Below are 18,341 nucleotides of genomic sequence, written 5' to 3'. Positions count from 1 at the left end.
AACTTTTGGCTTAGTTTTCAAAATACAGCAATCTCTGTAATAGTAGCATCTACCTAGTTTTCTTCTTCTTTCTTCTTAGAATGTCGCAAGAGATGATCACAAATACTTTGGTGAAATCAAGGCTTGCCAAGAATGATAATTTGTGAGCATTATTGAACTACATGAAGCTGCATCTTCAAATGTGAGATTCTATCATCCTGTGTATCTAATAATCTAGTATTCCTCCCTCCGAAAAAATAAAAAGAGATAAATAAAAGGAAGCAGCCCTGAAAGGAAATGAGTCTGGGCAAGGCTCAGCAGTGGTGTCCATGCTGGTTCCCGGTGGCCACCACATTGTCTCCTAAGTACACAGAAGGGTCTCTGGTTGGTCATTTATCTCACCACTTTGCCAGGAACTGACATCAAGCTTACTGTAGGTCTTCAGCAGCTAGAAACTAACACTTCTCCTTAATTAGGTCATTTGTCCACCTCCATTTTTCTAGCGATTTCTCCCAAGATCATGAAGTGACCCTGAGATTGAGGATAAAAATCGTACTGTTATTTGGGATGCAAGTTTATGCATCAGGAGGGGCTGAGTGGTTTTTCCACATGCTTCACAGGTAAGTCTCTAAGGCATTCTCCATAATGACTATTCTACCCTTTCTAGCTTTGAGGGCCGTTCTCTGATGAAGATGAGAAGCAAAAAGTGCTAACAGAGCCAGGCTTCTCTGTCTCCTCTGTTGATACTGTGCGCCCTCCCACCCAAGCACTTCCACAGCCTTTATGTCAAGCAGAGCACAGAAGGTCCTTCCTCAAGCTCCCCCGCCCTCTGCTTTCAGCCCGTCTGTCACCCTCCACACAGGTTCATGCCACTCTCAGGTATATTCAGTCACTTACAGGCCTCTTCTGGGTTGGCTCCAGCACGTTAAGATCAAATTATAGATGACTTCTTAGGAAGAAAAGCTCAGGGAAGGGTCAGGTGGGGCATCCAAAAAAGGCAGAAATGCAGAGTTCATAAAATACGATCTTGAAAACTAGTCCATTTAACGTCTCAGCACAGACTGTTGCCCTGTTAATCTCCATTCAGAGTTTATTAAGCATGCATTACTACTGTATCACTGGGAAATTCATTAGCTTAGTTTTGAATAAGGAAAACTGATAGTCTCCTGAGCCATGGATTTTCAAAATTTATATGGAAGCATTATATTCCAAGGAGTTTTAACTACAGTGAGCTCTTATTGAAAAAAAAAAAAAAAAACAGCCTTAACTACTCCAGTCACTGGAATATGTTTTATGGAGGAAGTTTTATGGCCTCAACGCCTTCCTTCCTCCTTCCCTCCCTCTTTAAGACAAAGCCAGGCCCACGTGGGCACAGATAATTCTTACGTGTCTGCCCCGTCTCCCGCCCTCATACTGTGACATGAGAAGGAAGGAGGAGAGCAACACAGACAGCCACGTAGCCCAACCAATCATCCCACAAAAGGAACACACCAGAACACACCAGAATCCGAGAACCCCTGATGTGTTCACTATCAACATCCCTGCATGGAACCCCGCCCATGCTGAGTTCTGAGAGTGGCGATGTGCCCCCTGAAAACAAAGACTAAGGTCTGACTGGGAAGCTCAGCACCTTTTTAAAATAGTTGACTATTTTAAAATTGCACATGAACTTTATGGCCACCCTATTATCAGAGGCTCTGAAAATTCAATAGGAAAAAAACAGATACAATAACCTGATTTAAAAATGGGCAAAGGATCTGATTAGACATTTCTCAAAAGAAGGCATACAAATGGCCAACAGATACACAAAAGAATGCTCAACATCATTAGTCAAATCAAAACTATAATGAGATGTAATCTCATCCCAGTTAAAATGACTTTCATAAAAAAGAAAAAATGAGTAATAACGAATTCTGAGGCTGTTTGGTTGTGGAGAGAGGGGAACCCTCGCGCATTGTTGGTGGGAATGTAAAATAGTGCAACCACTACAGAGAACAGTATGGAGGTTCCTTAAAAAACTAAAAATACATACCCAGCAATCCCACTGTTGGGTATGTATCCAAAAGAAGGGAATTCAGCATATCGAAAAGATATCTTCACTGTAGCACTATTCACAATAGCCAAGATTTGGAATGAGCCTATGTGTCCATCTGAACAGATCAATGGATAAAAAGTTTGTGGGACATATACATATAGAATATTACATAGCCATAAAAAAGAATGAAATCCTGCTATTTGTAACCACATGGACAGAACTGAAGAACATTCTGTTAAGTAAAATATGCAAGCACAGGAACACAAATCTCTCATGTTCTCATTCATATCTTGGAGTTAAATATTAAAAACAACTGATCTCATGGAGACAGAGCACAAAGATGGTGACCAGAGTCTGGGAAGGACAGCAACAAGTGGGGAGATTGGTAATGGGTGAAAAGGTAACCCTTGTTAAATAGAATCAACAATATATGATAGCACAACAAGATAACTATAGTCAACATTAAGTAAGGGTACATTTTAAAATAACTAAAAGAGTGGAATTGAAATGTTCCTAAAACAAAGAAATGATAAATGCCTGAAGCAATGGTTACTCCCAATTACCCTGATGTGATTAATACATATTGTATGCCTGTACGCTATAAAGATCTACAACTATTATGCACCCATGATAATGAAATTTTTTTTAATTTGCACATAAACAAGAGCATTTGACAATTATTATTTTAAAAAGCAAGCATACAGCCATGAAAATAGTTTCTAACTTTAAATCACTTGTGTCAACAAAAGGTATTAATTATTATTTTAAATAGTGGGATTCACACTCCAAGCTCTGTGGTGTGCTAGCTATTTCAATGTCTCTCATGGCTTTCCAATATCATTTGTTTCTATAATGTGGAAAAAAAATTGTTAGAATTAGCCGCATTCCTGGACTCTTCTTTTTTAATTTGAATACATTAACTTCCAGCCAGGATCCATTGTTAATATTAGCTGCCTCCAGGGGCCAAAAGTGATATTAGGGAAGATTGGAGCTCTTACGTGTGCTCTTTAAATAGTTCTGTTATTTCTTCACAATGTGCATTCTTCATGTATTACTTACATAATGAAAAAACGCATTTTAAAAATAAACAAGCCAATTATTTTTGCTCCTAAGAAACATTATTATAAATTGGCATTGAATCTAAAAACTACTGTGCCTCATAACTTACAGGCAAATAGAATTTAAATGCCTAAAATATCAGGTCATTTGAAAAGGGAAAACAACACTAACTTGCAAATGAATATTTGTTGTAATTATCTAATAACTTTGGGGGAAATTTTTAAAGTTTTCCCAATTGTATTATAAGTACTTAAGTAATAAGCAATTGCTTGGAAGCAAACAAAGGAGTAAGATCTCAAAAAGACATTGCACTTTTATGTTTACTGCAGCGCAATTCAAATTTGCAAAGATACAGAATCAACCAAGGTGCTCATCAATTAATGAGTGAATAAAGAAAATGTGGCATATATTATATATATACCATGGAGTATTACTCAGCCCTAAAGAAGAATGAAATAACGTCTTGGCTGGAAAAGGAGACCACTATCCAAAGTGAGGTATCTTAGGAATGGAAAAACAAATATTTCATGTACTCACTTATAAGTGGGAACTAAACAACAGGTCATACGGAGTGCTATAAAGGACTCTGGAGACCCAGCAAAGGAGATGGGGGAGCAAGAGGGAGCAAAAGCTGCCCACTGAGTACAATATACACTGCTTGGGTGATGAGTCCACTAAAAGCCCTGACTTGAACACTACACGACTTATCCATGTCACACAAAAGCCATCATCTGTACCTCTGAAATCTATTGAAATACATATACTTGCAGAGAGTGCAAAAAATGTATATGCATTTTAAGAAAGGAAAATTAAAATTATAACACTCAGTATATACCAATATTTGTTATCTTGTATATTGTATCTTGTATCCCTTGTAAATGCAGAAGTCAAAAGTGACTTGAGTATAAAAAAATATAATGCAGTTTTTTCTTTTCTTAAAATGTGTATACATTTTGGCTTGGCGCCTGTAGCTCAGTGGCTAGGATGCCAGCCACATATACCGGGACTGGCGGGTTTGAATCCAGCCTGGGATTGCCAAACAACAATGACAACTACAAGAACAACAACAACAACAACAACAAATAGCTGGGTGTTGTGGCGGGTGCCTGTAGTCCCAGCTACTTAGGAGGCCAAGGCAAGAGAATTACTTAAGCCCAAGAGTTAGAGGTTGCCGTGAGCTGTGACACTATGGCACTCTATCAGGGTGACATGGTGAGACTCTGTCTCAAAAAAAAAAAAAAAAAATGTGTAGACATTTTTTGGTACTCTGTGTGTGTTTCAGTGAATAAGTTGCACAATTAAGAAATGCAGATGTCGTCAATAATCTTATAGTTAGCACACAAAAAAGCAAATTTTGAAAAAACTAGACATTACAAATCTGCTATTGCAAAAGCCCAATAAATAAACCTTAATACCAAACACACACAGTTGATGTGGGATATTTTTAATGGAAATAAATATCTGCACACACCCCACCACTTTAATTGTTGTGCCTGAATTAGGAACAACATTAAGCGACCTATCCCAATGTTAGTAAACAACCCACTGAAGCCTAAAGCTGGGTTACTATACCCACAGGACTCTCTTCTGTGTTTTGGAAGAATAATTATTCTCTTTAAATTCCATATTAAAATGCTGGCACACATTTAGCTAACCCTAAAATACACTTTTCTGAGTCTAAAATAAACCTTGAAGTTAATCTTCATTAAATTTTCCCCACTACAGCTCAGACTTAAATTTGAAAACAAAGGGATGCTATTTTGAAAAGATGAGCTCCGCTTTCCCACTAATGACAACTGGGGACAGACAGTTTCTTTGTTTAGGGGGTTATCTTATACACTGTAGGGTGTTTAGCTGCATGGCGAGTCTCTACTCACTGTCCATCCTCCCCCACAATTGGGACAATCAAAACTGTCTCCAGATATTAACAAGTGTCCTCTGGAGGGTTGAGAATCACTGATAATCCAATGCTTGAATTGGATTATCAAAATTTTAGAATGGAAAAGGGTAATTCGCATTTTTAAAGTTGGGAACAATTGAGCAGCGCCTGTGGCTCAGTGAGCAGGGCGCCAGCCCCATGTATCGAGGGTGGTGGGTTCAAACCCAGCCCCGGCCAAACTGCAACAAAAAAATAGCCGGGCGTTGTGGCGGGCGCCTGTAGTCCCAGCTACTCGGGAGGCTGAGGCAGGAGAATCGCTCAAGCCCAGGAGTTGGAGGTTGCTGTGAGCTGTGTGACGCCACGGCACTCTACCGAGGGCCATAAAGTGAAACTCTGTCTCTACAAAAATAAAATAAAATAAAATAAAGTTGGGAACAATTACAAATGGCAATATGTAAGGAAAAGTGTATATTGTCACACAGTTAAGTGGATAAAAAATTCTGAGCGGCACCGAACACATCACTCTTCCTGATTATTTCTTCCAGTGAAATCCCAGTCTAGAACCGCACTTACACTTACCTCCTGCCACTACCACCACACGCTCACACAGACACACAACCCCTCCTCTGTCTTCTCCTGCTGGTCATTCATGGGAACTGCCCATTAGTTCCTAAGTCAAAAGAGGTCCCTCCAAATTCACTGGTCACCTCTCATGGAATCTGGCTGGAGCCTCTCCCCATTGACCTGGACAGTCTCCCAGCCCTCTTCTATCACTGGTCTCTGACTTTGATGACAAAAACTCACATTTTCATAAGTCTCACCTTCATTTTTAATCTTTGCCTTTTATTGTCAATGTTCCTTACACGTTTCTCTGAATCCAAATATACGTACACATACAAACATATATGTATATGTGTTTATATATTTAATTATACTTATATATTTAAATATGTATATATTCTTATGTTTTTATATGTAAATATATTCTGTATTTTATATTTAAATTTACATAAATAGATTTGGCACATATCTCTCAAAAATAGATATCTCTCTTAACTATATACATATGTATACACACACACAGGAAGTTAATGTGCAATTTAAAACAGTTTTACATTGTAAATTGCACACAAACTTTAAGGATATCCTATATATATAAGCCATCTCCAAATCTCAACCTTCTCCTAATCATCTCATTTCATTCATTAAAAAGTTTTTATGGTGTGCCCCTTCTGTGCCAGGCACTGTTATAGATTACATCATGAGATCTATTCATTTAAAAAAAAAAAAAAAGAAAGAAAAGATCCCTGATTAATGGAAAAGAAGAAAAAAGCCCAAGGTAAAGAGGTGCTGGGAGGACAGGAAGCCTTGGTGGACAGAGTGTGTGACTGGTTCAGTCTCTATCCAGGTCTTTACTATCAGAAAACCAGGTGGATCTGGAAACTCCACTTCCATCTTTCTCAAAGACAAATGTTATAATCCGTACTGTCTTACCTGACACTGATAACATCCGTCAACATTGTCAGATGCAGCAAGGGATCCTGCTTCTGAACTTTTGTGTCCCTGAAACTATCTACTTTTTCCAATCTAACAATGTTTTTCAATAGCCTAACTTGGCATTTTAACTTCAAATGCCAAAAACCTTAAAAAACAAACAAAAGGAGAAAAACAAGTTCACAAACTTGGCTATCTGCTACTACCTGGGCTCCTTCTACCACTCCAATCAATCTAAAGATTGTAGATCTAAAGATTGTAGAGGTCACATGGGCACCCCTTGCAACATGCCTGAAATATTATTTTGACCATTTTTAAGCAATTTTCTTCTATCTTCAAGGTCCAGTTTACTTCGACCAAGAAGAGTTTTCTGTAAGGCAAAAGAAATACAAGTGTTCTCCAGCACATTAAAAATATGTCTTTGATAAAAGCCAGCTAAAGTACATAATAAATTTGGGGCTAGAAAGAATGTAAAATACTCAAATAATAGATATTTGAATCTTTCATGGTAATTACTATTTACCCTGTAATAAACGTAAACTCCCAGTGGCCTCTGGATTTACCTCAAATGTTCTGAGTTTGGGAGCAATTTCTTCAAGCATATGTAGCTCTTTGGAAACCATGACCTTTAGTTTGTTCCACTTTCCTTGGACATCATCAAATTCTTGCTTGTATGTCTTTGCTACATCAGGAGGAACATTTTTCACCAAAGACTTTGTTTCTTCTGCAAGTTTACATAATGTAGGTTTTTGATCCTCAAGAATTTCATCAAGGGTCTGGAAAAAGTTTTAGAAGATTAAAAACAGGCACAACAATGTGTCTGTAGAGATATAATAATAGGGGCTACATAAAGTCGAAAGTCTCTTTGAAAAGCATTAAAAAGCATTTTCATCAAAAACAATTGTGAAAAGCTCATGAAAAATAAAGGCATAATAAAAAAAGCGAAAGCATTTTCTTTGCACTGTTGTGTGTGGGCAACATAACGTATTCTCAACACCAAAACCCCCTAGAACGACACACACAGCGTGGGCAGAGTGCACAGTGCCCAGCAGCTGGTCTTTTTTATCTAATAAAATAGTACAGACCCATAGGATACTCAGCTAAATGATCAAGGAAGCATTTTTTTTTCAACATACAAAAAAAAAATCACATCAATTTGATAGATATTCCTCATTTTATTAAAGATAAAATTACAAATAGCTTGAGAATTTCAGGTTAATTACAATAGGAGAAAATATGCTTTCATTCTGTTAAAAATATTTAACAACTATCTTTTCTTTTTCTGAGGTCTTACAGTAACTAACCTTCAAATTATTAGAAATTTGTAGAACAATTTTGACCAAAATGACCAATATTTTTTTTAATCTCTGGAAAAATCACTCCCATTATATCATATGAGTGGTACTAGAGCTCTAACCTAAATTAACCTACATTACCTTTTTCTCCTGAAGGGCCTTCTCCACCTTGGCAAGATCATTAAGGACATTCAGAGATGTATGGGCCTTATTTTCTGAATCACTTAACGTATCTTTCAGCATTGTCAGTGTTTCCAAATATTCACGTCCAGTTTGGCTCTTCAGTTCTGCTTATTTTAAAAATATTTACTTTGAGAATATAATGTTAAGAACCTAATATTATTATTATGAGTACCATTAGTCTTCTATATATAACAAGTGAATTCTAATACATAAGTGAGACCCCATAATTAAAAAGGGTCTCTGTTAGTTAATGAAATAGATCATTCCATTGGCATTTCTGAGAGTCAGACAGTGACTTCATTCAGGCGGATGTTGACATTTGAAATATTAACCAACCCACTGTCATTATTCTTCATTTCATCATGATGAAATGTCTCTCTGAAGATGGAACAATGTCCCTTTTGTCCCATATAATCACCTCTTCCCCAATAACTACACAAGAAATTAAAAAACAAAAAATAGATCCTCTCAACCAGGCTTCCTGTAAACTCAAGCATGTAGATAAACCCTTCCACAGAGTAGTGGACCTCATACAGAAATACACTGCACCCAGCTGCCCGGGTACTCTGAGAAAGAAGGGCTGCAAAAGCCAGTCACTACCACAAAAATAACTTACAGTAACACTTGTATGGACAGGAAGTTAAGTTCATTTGAAACACAAAGAGGTGATGCCAATTGGCAGCAAAAGTTAAACTGCCTACTGAGTGCTGTCAAAAATGAAAGCCTGGTTTATTTCGCATTCCAGGTTAACCAGATTCAGTAAACAAAGACATGGTGCCCAAATGCCTTTCTAGAACAAAAGCATTTGCCTATCATGCACACATACAGATTCTTCAAGCCATCACACCATCAACAATTGCTGAAGTTAAGGTGCGGTTACCTACGGAGCTTTCAAGGAGGCAGGACCCAAACCAATACACAATACAGCACAACTCCTAACTTGAACAGCAGCTGGGGAGGGACGAGCTTTCAAAATCTCTAACAGTTAACTTCCCAAAACCAAATGTATTCCAAACCTAAGAAGGCTAACATTTTTCAGATTCTGAAAAAGGAAAATAGTTCCTTTTAAAAAGAAGTGATGGTATGGCTAAAACTTTAATCATTTTTGAGCAAACAGAAGTGAGGGATCATTCTTTTGAGTCCAACTACAAATAACATATGAAGTGACTTCCTTAGTCAAAGGAAAAAACAACAGCACATTTCACCTTTAAAAAAAAAAAAAACTCTTTAAAAATCATTATATCCTGTTAACACAATTCTAGAGCATGTGAAAGCTGTTTGTGTTTTTACAAACAAGTGTGAATCAGGAAAAAATCTCACTCCAGTCTACTTTCAGACCTTGAATAATACAGGCAACAGGAAAACAGTGAGTCTAGTACAAAACAAGCCAGTATACTAAAGGTCGAACTGTTGGGAGTAATTGTTAAATTAAGGTAAAATGAGAGAGGAGACATTAAAGTCATCAAATAAGAAAACCAAGGGACTGGGCTTACCATTCTCTAGCTGTTGCTGATGAGCCGCAAAAGCCTGTTGTACAGACTGATAACGGCCCAGGACTCTATCAAAGCCTTGCTGGATAAAATCTGGGGCAAAAGGCCGAGACTTCAGAGCCAAGCAGCTCTCACGTGCCATTTCAACTTTGGGGTTGATGCCAAGGAGATCTGTCAATGCCCGCTACATAAGAGAAAATATGGTCACATAACTCACTGAAGATGATCGCCCTCACAGAAAGTCTATCAGAGTAGAATTAACTTAAGGCTCATTATATGAGAAGCAGGGCATAGAATTCTTTGAATACCAGCAGGGGATAAAATTCTTTCACCTTCCGGACGGTTGGCTCCTTACCTGACAGGAATCCTTCAAACTTGTCAAGGACTGCTGGGGAGACCGGTAAGAGGGAGCCTGTTTCACCCACTCCTCCTTCGTCTTTATGACTTTTTCAAGCTCACCAAGCTGCTTAAAATAAGCATTTATATCTTCCTGTAGCTGAATCTTTCTTGCCAGATCTTGCAAATGCTGAGATACGTTCTTCCATTCTGATAAAACCTTCTCCAGAACATTTTTTATTTCTTCAGTAGGAAGACCTTCTATACAGACATGAAAAAGAACAGACACTTCATATAAGATTACAAAATTCGTCTTGAATTTGTGCTAAACATTCTAACATATTCATAATAATGGGGCAATGTCACATATAATGATCACTTCCTTAAGTCCCTTTTAACACAACAACAAAACAACACACTTAAAAATAATTATGTTTATTTTGATTCTCTGACCAAGGAAGGAGGACATCTGGAGAGCAGTTCAAGAACAGTGTGGCTGTCACAAAAGGCACATCAGCAGAGCTTCAGCCACTGGCTTTTCTACGGAATGTTATTTCCATCTTTGGCAGGTTACCCCCACCAGCTTAGAATCTGAGCTAAAGAATAAATCAACTGCCCTGATCTGTCTGGGGCTCTAGACCTCTGTCATAAAAAAAAAGATAACTGGCTAGAAAAACGAGGAAATATCTCCAGCCTCAAACCGTGAGGTGTATACTGCAAAAACAATGGCAAGAAAGAACTCCTTTTGCGGAGAAATGCACTGGTGAGTGAAGAAGGAACTTAGCTAAGTCAGGAGCAGGTGCAAGACGCATCAGCAAACCCACTGGGCACATCACATAGATAATATCAAAATATCAAGGCAGTACTAATATTATTTACTTTATAAACTCATTTTTTTAAATGTCATTATTTTTATTACTGGAATCTCATAATTTTGTTTGTCTCCTATTTTGGAAAGGTGAAGAATGTTTTCAGAAATGACAAAGCTATATATCATGGGTTTTATCATAGTCCTTCCCTTAATATACTATACAATCAAATCCTTTGAAATGACTGTGAAAAAGTACAGGAAATCTGCAAAAGAATCTTTCTATTCAGAGGAGCACATGCCTGTTGAAAGGAGGGGCATTCACATTTTTATTACTCGGGTAGGAGGACAATAAAACAATCCTGCTTTGTAAACATACGCAATCAAAATCCCAGTAATGAGGGCTCATACTAAAAAAACAGCATGTAAAACAAAAGGTCACTTAGGATCCACAGACAATACAACTTTTAAAATTTCTATAGCACCCTGTATCCACTCAAAATTAGCAATGTGAACATTCCACGGCATAATTTGAGTACATCTCTCATGTCACTAGCTGGAGTTCACCATCCACGGTCATGGAGGTAATGCCTAGAGAAAACATTCACACCAAAAGCCATGTTCAATTATCTCTGTTAATGGGAGTCGTAAACAAAGCAAATCAGCATTTTCCTAACAATCTGAACAATGGAGATACAGGCTCTGCTTCTGCCAGGTTCATTTGTATCCTGGGTGGTCAAAGGAATAATAGCATAGCCTGCTTTATGTCAGGGTAATTGATGCCAAGCAAGGAAGAAAATGAAGCAGGCAAATAAAACTTCTGAGATGGAAAATTATCAGTGCTCAACTAGAAAACTGGTTAAGAGACACTCATTTCAGGTACTAAGAAAGCTAAAAAAAAAAAAAAAAAAAAAAAACTTCTTTGGGTGTTTATTCACTAACAATATCTTATGACTAACCAATTCTCAAAATTTCTATCACCCTTCTCTAAGGTTAGGATACCGCTGGTTGCAATGACATTAGGTAATGATTTTTTAAAAATTGCATTTTTAAAAAGGAAAACTGCAAATTGTCTTTACAAATAATAGTTTTACTCCCAGAGATCCAGAAATATAAATTTTTCTATTTCTATAGAACATTTCATTCTTAGAAGATAACTAGTGAAAAGCCAAAATTAATTATCACATCCTTTTATTAATTATCTAAAAGGGACAAAATATGACATATTCCTGCACTTAATCTGCTTTGACTTTGCACTTTTCAATATATCGCTATTAGCATCAAGGGAAATGTTTACAAAACATAGGACCTTCATCAGATTTCGTAGACTGTTATATACTTAGCCATGAATATCAATTCAAAAAGCCACATTATCCAGGTTGCCCAACTACTCTAATTTTATTAGCTGATGATCTCTAGGAATGAGATAAGTTAAATCAAGAAAGCCAGGTGTATCCACCACAATGTCAAATGAAACAAACGATTTTGTTTTTAAAAAACATTTTTATGCTCCACGAGATAACACAAAACTTAAGTCAAATGCATTAAACAGGAAAAGACCTATCACCCTTGGTTGTCATGGGCTTTTCGATGAAACTAGTCTCAGGAAAAGAGTTCAAATACTCTGTTTTACTGAAGAATTTGATAAGCCTTCCTAACTGAACTGAAACATAGACCCTTTTCAGTTTAGTTCCCACATTTCCCAGCTTCTCACTCCTATACTAAAATATTTCTAAAACGGATGATATTTTTAAAATAAATAGAATTAAGGTCCTCTAATGAATGCATTTGTAGTTTTACCAATGCTTGAGAAAAAATGGTAATACAAAATATAAAAAGTTTCCTATTAAAATGGACAAGTATACATTAGGGGAAAGAGTCATACCTTTATAAAACCACATATTACATATTCCCTGATGCTGTACTTGGCCTTTTTTTTAAATTTTATTTTATTATTAAATCATAGCTGTGTACATTAATGCGATCATGGCGCACCATACACTGGTTTTATATACCATTTGACATATTTTCATCACACTGGTTAACATAGTCTTCCTGGCATTTTCTTAGTTATTGTGTTAAGACATTTATATTCTACATTTACTAAGTTTCACGTGTACCCTTGTAAGAGGCACCACAGGTGTAATCCCACCAATCACCCTCCCTCTGCCCAGCCTCCTCCCTCCCTCTCTTCCCTCTCCCCCTTCCCCATATTCTTGGGTTGTAACTGGGTTATAGCTTTCATATGAAAGCCATAAATTAGTTTCATAGTAGGGCTGAGTACATTGGATACTTTTTCTTCCATTCTTGAGATACTTTACTAAAAAGAATATGTTCCACCTCCATCCATGTAAACATGAAAGAGGTAAAGTCTCCATCTTTCTTTAAGGCTGCATAATATTCCATGGTGTAAATATACCACAACTTATTAATCCATTCGTGGATCGATGGGCACTTGGGCTTTTTCCATGACTTAGCAATTATGAATTGGGCTGCAATAGTACTTGGCCTTTTGTGAATGGCACTTCAAATGAATTCAATTTCCAGCATGTGTATTTCTAGGACCTGCCTACTCCCAGTAAAGTTTTATCCAGCAAAGTCTATAGTCAGCTAATAAACTCCCTCACTTTCTAGATGACAAAGCAAAGAAATAAAAAGGTTCCAAGAAACTAGAAAAGAACAGGAGACTGCAAGTTCACATTCCTCAATCACTGCTGTTCTCACTATGACACATCACTGCTCCCCAACGTCCACCCAGGACACTGAGATTAAGTAAACGGAGATGAAGATTGCTAGGGAAGAGTCATTCTACTTAGTCTAATTCTGCCACCATCACCTAAAAGCTGACATAGAAATGGGGGTAAATTCAGAACGCAGACTCATGAAGTTATCCCACATTCATACCAGATTAAGTCTGAATGCCAAGGTATAATGTTGAGATGGAAGAAAAGAATCTGCAATTGTAACTGACATAAATTCAGCACTTAATTTATTGTAACTATTTAAAGAATCAGCATCTCAAAGGAAATCATGGTTTGTTTGTGTCTCTAGGTACCTTTAATATTTGCAAGAGTAATCTCCAGGTGAGGTGGCCACACGCAGAATAAGTAAGATATTCTATTCAGGGTAGATTTTGAAAGAAAATACTGTTCTGTATATTTAATTTTATTTAGAGAAAAATTAACCTTCACTAATAATATATAAACTGATGATAATACATTTGCATAATTTCAAAATAAATGAACATACATGACACGTGTCATATATTGCATTTTGTGTGTGTACATACACGTATGTGTGTGCATACAGAATACACAAAAATAAAATAAGAGCAATAATTTTCTGGGAGTAGAAGAAGGTCACTGCTCCAAAAGGGACCCTAGAGAACTTTCTAGAAAGATGGAAAGTTCTCCATACAGTGATTTGTGTAAGTTACACAGGTATATCTATTCACCAAAATATTACAGCTAAGTTTTGTGTATTTCAATGTAAGTACATTTTACTTCAGAAATAAGAAGTTGCAGAGTGAATAAAGGCATAGATAGATAGTTCAAGAATTACAGAACATCATCAATTACCGGGTAACTGGCACAAGGAAGTTCATTATACCATTCCATTTGCTTTGTTTACAGTTGTATTTTCCATAATAAAGTCAAAAAATAAAAAGCTTTAGGGCTACTGTTCTGAAGATTCTTGTCAAACTAATATTTCTAATTCTGCTTTAGATGTCTGTGGCTTTTGTCAAGGAGAGTTACCGCAGACTTCCAAAGCACTTACTATTACTAGAGTAAGGAATAGGGAATATAAGAAAAGTCTATCAAAGCTAGAACAAGACACCCATATGCAAAACTGCGTAGCTAGAATATTAATCTTAAAACTGCTCTGGGTCACTGGAAGCTGTAGCAAAAAAAAAAAAAAAATGAAATTCTTTGGTGCAGGTAAAAATTTCAAATACAAGTAACACCTTATCCAATTTAACTATAGAAAACTGTAGTAAATTAATATAATGCATTGAAAGTAATCAAAAATCAAATGCCCTTCATGGATTTACCTTAGTTCAACTTCATTTCCCAAATGTTGCAGTGGAGTTTTCTATGGTAACCCCTTGCAAAAAATACTCCCAACATAAAACCCCACAGGATGAGGTTTTACAATCTTCTACACAGTATAATACTGAATTTTAACTTTTCTACTGAAGGATCAGGGTTTCCGGTGGCCTAATGCCATATAAAAACACAACGACTTTGCTTTTATCTGTTTTTCATAATCAACTTCAATATAAAAACTCAATTTTTAAAAGATTCTGCTAGCTAAGAAAACTTTTGAAAATCATTTTTCTAATGAAAAAAGGGTGAGAATGTTAAATATTTGATATGTCAAACTATAATATCATTTGATTCCACCATCTAAAAAATATGAAATAAAAACATCAAAGGCCATACCTTTTCCCATTTGCTCCACAAGGATTTGTCCAGTTTGTTTTAATTCATCCAGTCTGGGGGTTCTTTCCATCTGTTCTTTTTCTAATCCCTAAAAATAAGTTCCAATATAAGAATATTGCAGACTTTCTTCTCAATATAATAGGATTTCATTTTAAATTTTGGGTTGAATGTGCTTCCCACATTCTCTTTAGATATTTTAGTCAAAGTTTACCTAAAAGAATACTCCAGTAATAAAGCTATGCAATTCCAGACTATTCTCCAGTCACAGAGATGAATAAAACTGAAAAGATAAATTCTAACAAGGATCACAAGTATAAAACGTTGGTTTCTCTTATAACAAAAAAAAAGTACACTATAATTATGAGCTCCTACCAAGAAGAAATAATCAAAATTAAGTTTTAGATCCAGGATACCTATTCACCTACATAGCCCAGAGTATGCTACACCACAAAAAATAATGATTTGAGTCAAAACAACACTGATCAGTGAACAAAAATTAACAAGAAAAAGGGATGGAAATCTTTTGAAGCTCAGAATTATTTGTTGGTATTATATTAGGCCCCTAATCTTAGCATTTTGCTCCTTATGCCTGAGGAGTGCCTTGTAATTTTTTTTTTTTTTTTTTTGAGATAAAGTCTTAAGCTGTCTCCCTGGGTAGAGTGCCTTGGTGTCCCAGCTCACAGCAACCTCCAACTCTTGGGGTTAAGCAATTCTCTTGCCTCAGCCTCCCAAGTAGCTGGGACTACAGGCACCTGCCACAATACCCAGCTATTTTGTTGTTGTTGTTGCAGTTGTCATTGTTGTTTTAGCTGGCTCTGGCCAGGTTCGAACCTGCCAGCCTTGGTATATGTGGCCGGCCACCCTACCCATTAAGTTACAGGTACCTCCAGAGTGTCTTGTAATTTTAATTTTAATACTTTTATCTCTATAGTTTGATATTCTCAAGACAAAAGTCTTGTCAGGGCTAGGAGAATAGGATGAGCAAAATTACAAACACACAGACGCGTGTACAGGCATACGACTCAGTATTTGAAATTCCTCCTGTTCCCCTATCCCCAGTTGATACTTAAATATTAGCTAAATATTCAAATAGTATCATAACACAATCAAAACTTCTAGGTGACCCATATTACTTCAAGCAGTCAATCCAGTGAAGAATCCCACTTGTGAATTCTTTACATGTAAGCACTATCAAATAAATTTAACCATCCAATTTTGATCTTCACAAACTTTAATGTGACCAGGTAGAACAACCATTTTTATAGTCAAAGACCGGAAGATATTAGTAAGGAATTCTAAGAAGCAACATTTATTTTTGTTTAAGGATCAATGTAAAAAAGACACCATTAAACTGGAGAAAAAATGATCATCTGCTCTTTGTTACAAACTTATTTCTTTGCTACTTCTTATAGTAGCTGGAGACTAGACTACAGATTCTCCATCTAGGTAATTCAGCTCTTAGAATGAGATATTACTTCACTAAAGAAAAATGAAGCTGGGGCAGCGCCTGTGGCTCAGTGCGTAGGGCACTAGCTCCATATACCGAAGGTGAGGGATTGGAACCCGGCCGCAGCCAAACTGCAACAACAAAAAAAAATAGCCAGGTGTTGTGGCAGCAGCCTGTATTACCAGCTGCTCTGGAGGCTGAGGCAAGAGAATTGCCTAAGCCCAGGAGTTGGAGGCTGCTGTGAGCTGGGACACTACAGCACTCTACCAAGGGCAATAAAGTGAGACTCTGTCTCAAAAAAAAAAAAAGAAAAAAGAAAAAAAATTAAGCTGAATCTTTCCCCAATTTGCAATTAAAAAAGAAGGATTAGGGTAATAATTAAATTTTCTTTTTTTACACTTTTTCCAACTCTTTGGCATCTATTAATATTTGTCTGAAACAAAAAATAAACTTATTTAAATATTAAATGAAACACATAGGAACTGCCAATCCTGCCTTACATAACCATATACAACTGTTGTTTTAATCCCCTCAGATGTCATAGTTACAGTTTCTGCCAGTAAAATTGTTCCTGGATCACAGAATGGACTTTATCTTATCATTATTTTGTGGAACTTGCTCCACGAAGATCACTGTAACTACTAAATTCTCTTCCACCTGAATGTCTTTGAGAACTGGGTTGTTTGAGGATCAGAATAGTAAGACATAAGAAATGATAGGAGATGGGCCTTATTTCTGGCTCTCCAAACTCTGTGCAGAGGGCTCTGATAAAGGAGCTCAACCACCTTCCCCATGCCCCTGCCCACCCACAATTATCACCCTCCCATGAGCCAAGAGCTTCACCAAGTGCGAAACTACAGGGCTCAGCGTGAACAATGAAAAATTATCCTCACCCCAGCTGGACTGCAGTGGCATCATCATAGCTCTCTGCAACCTCAAACTCGTGGGCTCAAGCAATCCTCCTGCCTCAGTCTCCCAAGTAGCTAAGACTATAGGCGCTCACCAAAACGCCAGGCTAATTTTTTTTGTAGAGAAGGGGTCTCATTCTTGTTCAGGCTAGCCGTCTGGAACTCCTGACCTCAAGGGATCCTTCCGCCTTGGCCTCCCAGAGTGCTAGGATTACAGGCATGAGCGGTTGTGCCTGGCCTACCCCTGATTTCCAAGCCCTCACAGGCAGGCGTAGATTCCAGGCCTTGCAGGGAGGTACAGCCAAAGCCATATGGAAGTCAAAAGATCACTAACTCTTTCTAGGGAGACTAAGAGGGGCTTCCTGTAGTAGGGGGCATTCAGCCACACAGCAAGGTGGGCTGACTGGAGAACTATGCAGAACCAGGAAAACAGTCCCTAGTAAAGACAGGAAGGAGAGTAAGACCAGAGCTAGAGTCGGGGACTGGAGCTCAGGGTTCACGTGGGGAAGTGAGAGGGCTGCGGGAGAGGGAGGGAAGAGCGCCCTCTGGAGGGCCGTGTACGCCGCGGCGCTGCGGGGTCCCACGGGACGGTAAGCCCGGCAGCCGCCCAATTGGATTTACAGTTGAGAAAGATCATCACGACTATGACGCTGCCAGCTGAGAAAATCTAGGAAGGAGGAGAGAGTAAACAGTGGGAAATGCTGCAGAGGGCGCTGGTCTGATGAAAACAGAAATGCATTCTTTGGATATGGAAACCGAATGGTCAGTGATAACCTGAACAAGAGCATCTACAATGGCGTAAGGAGGAAACCCACTGCCCATGCACACATTCACAGCGGGTCAGGGTCGGCCTCAGACTGCCCACCCCGCTTTACAGCTGTAACTTCCACTTTTATACGTATGCCTTGCACTTGTACGTGTACGTATACACATACACAATGCAGCCGAGGTTCCAGCAATCCCGAGACTCTTGCCCACCTGGGGGC

General features: G+C 37.8%; 1 protein-coding gene across 7 annotated transcripts in view; it reads right to left on the bottom strand.

The window, feature by feature from the left end:
• UTRN (utrophin) overlaps positions 1-18,341 on the bottom strand; it is a 533,531-nt gene that overhangs the window by 348,849 nt on the left and 166,341 nt on the right. For 5 of the 7 annotated variants that reach the window (XM_053590883.1, XM_053590886.1, XM_053590884.1 and 2 more), the window contains 5 exons: positions 15,001-15,088; positions 9,770-10,011; positions 9,418-9,598; positions 7,883-8,031; positions 7,010-7,222 (listed from right to left, as the gene is read on the bottom strand). In XM_053590883.1, the coding sequence (XP_053446858.1) occupies positions 7,010-7,222; positions 7,883-8,031; positions 9,418-9,598; positions 9,770-10,011; positions 15,001-15,088 (873 nt within the window). The remainder of the gene's footprint in view (positions 1-7,009; positions 7,223-7,882; positions 8,032-9,417; positions 9,599-9,769; positions 10,012-15,000; positions 15,089-18,341) is intronic. The other 2 variants (XM_053590887.1, XM_053590882.1) reach the window with 1 other exon arrangement.

The sequence above is a fragment of the Nycticebus coucang genome, chromosome 5, assembly GCF_027406575.1.
Source record: "Nycticebus coucang isolate mNycCou1 chromosome 5, mNycCou1.pri, whole genome shotgun sequence".
NCBI classification, from domain to species: domain Eukaryota; kingdom Metazoa; phylum Chordata; class Mammalia; order Primates; family Lorisidae; genus Nycticebus; species Nycticebus coucang.
This window is presented reverse-complemented; position numbering and strand designations above follow the sequence as displayed.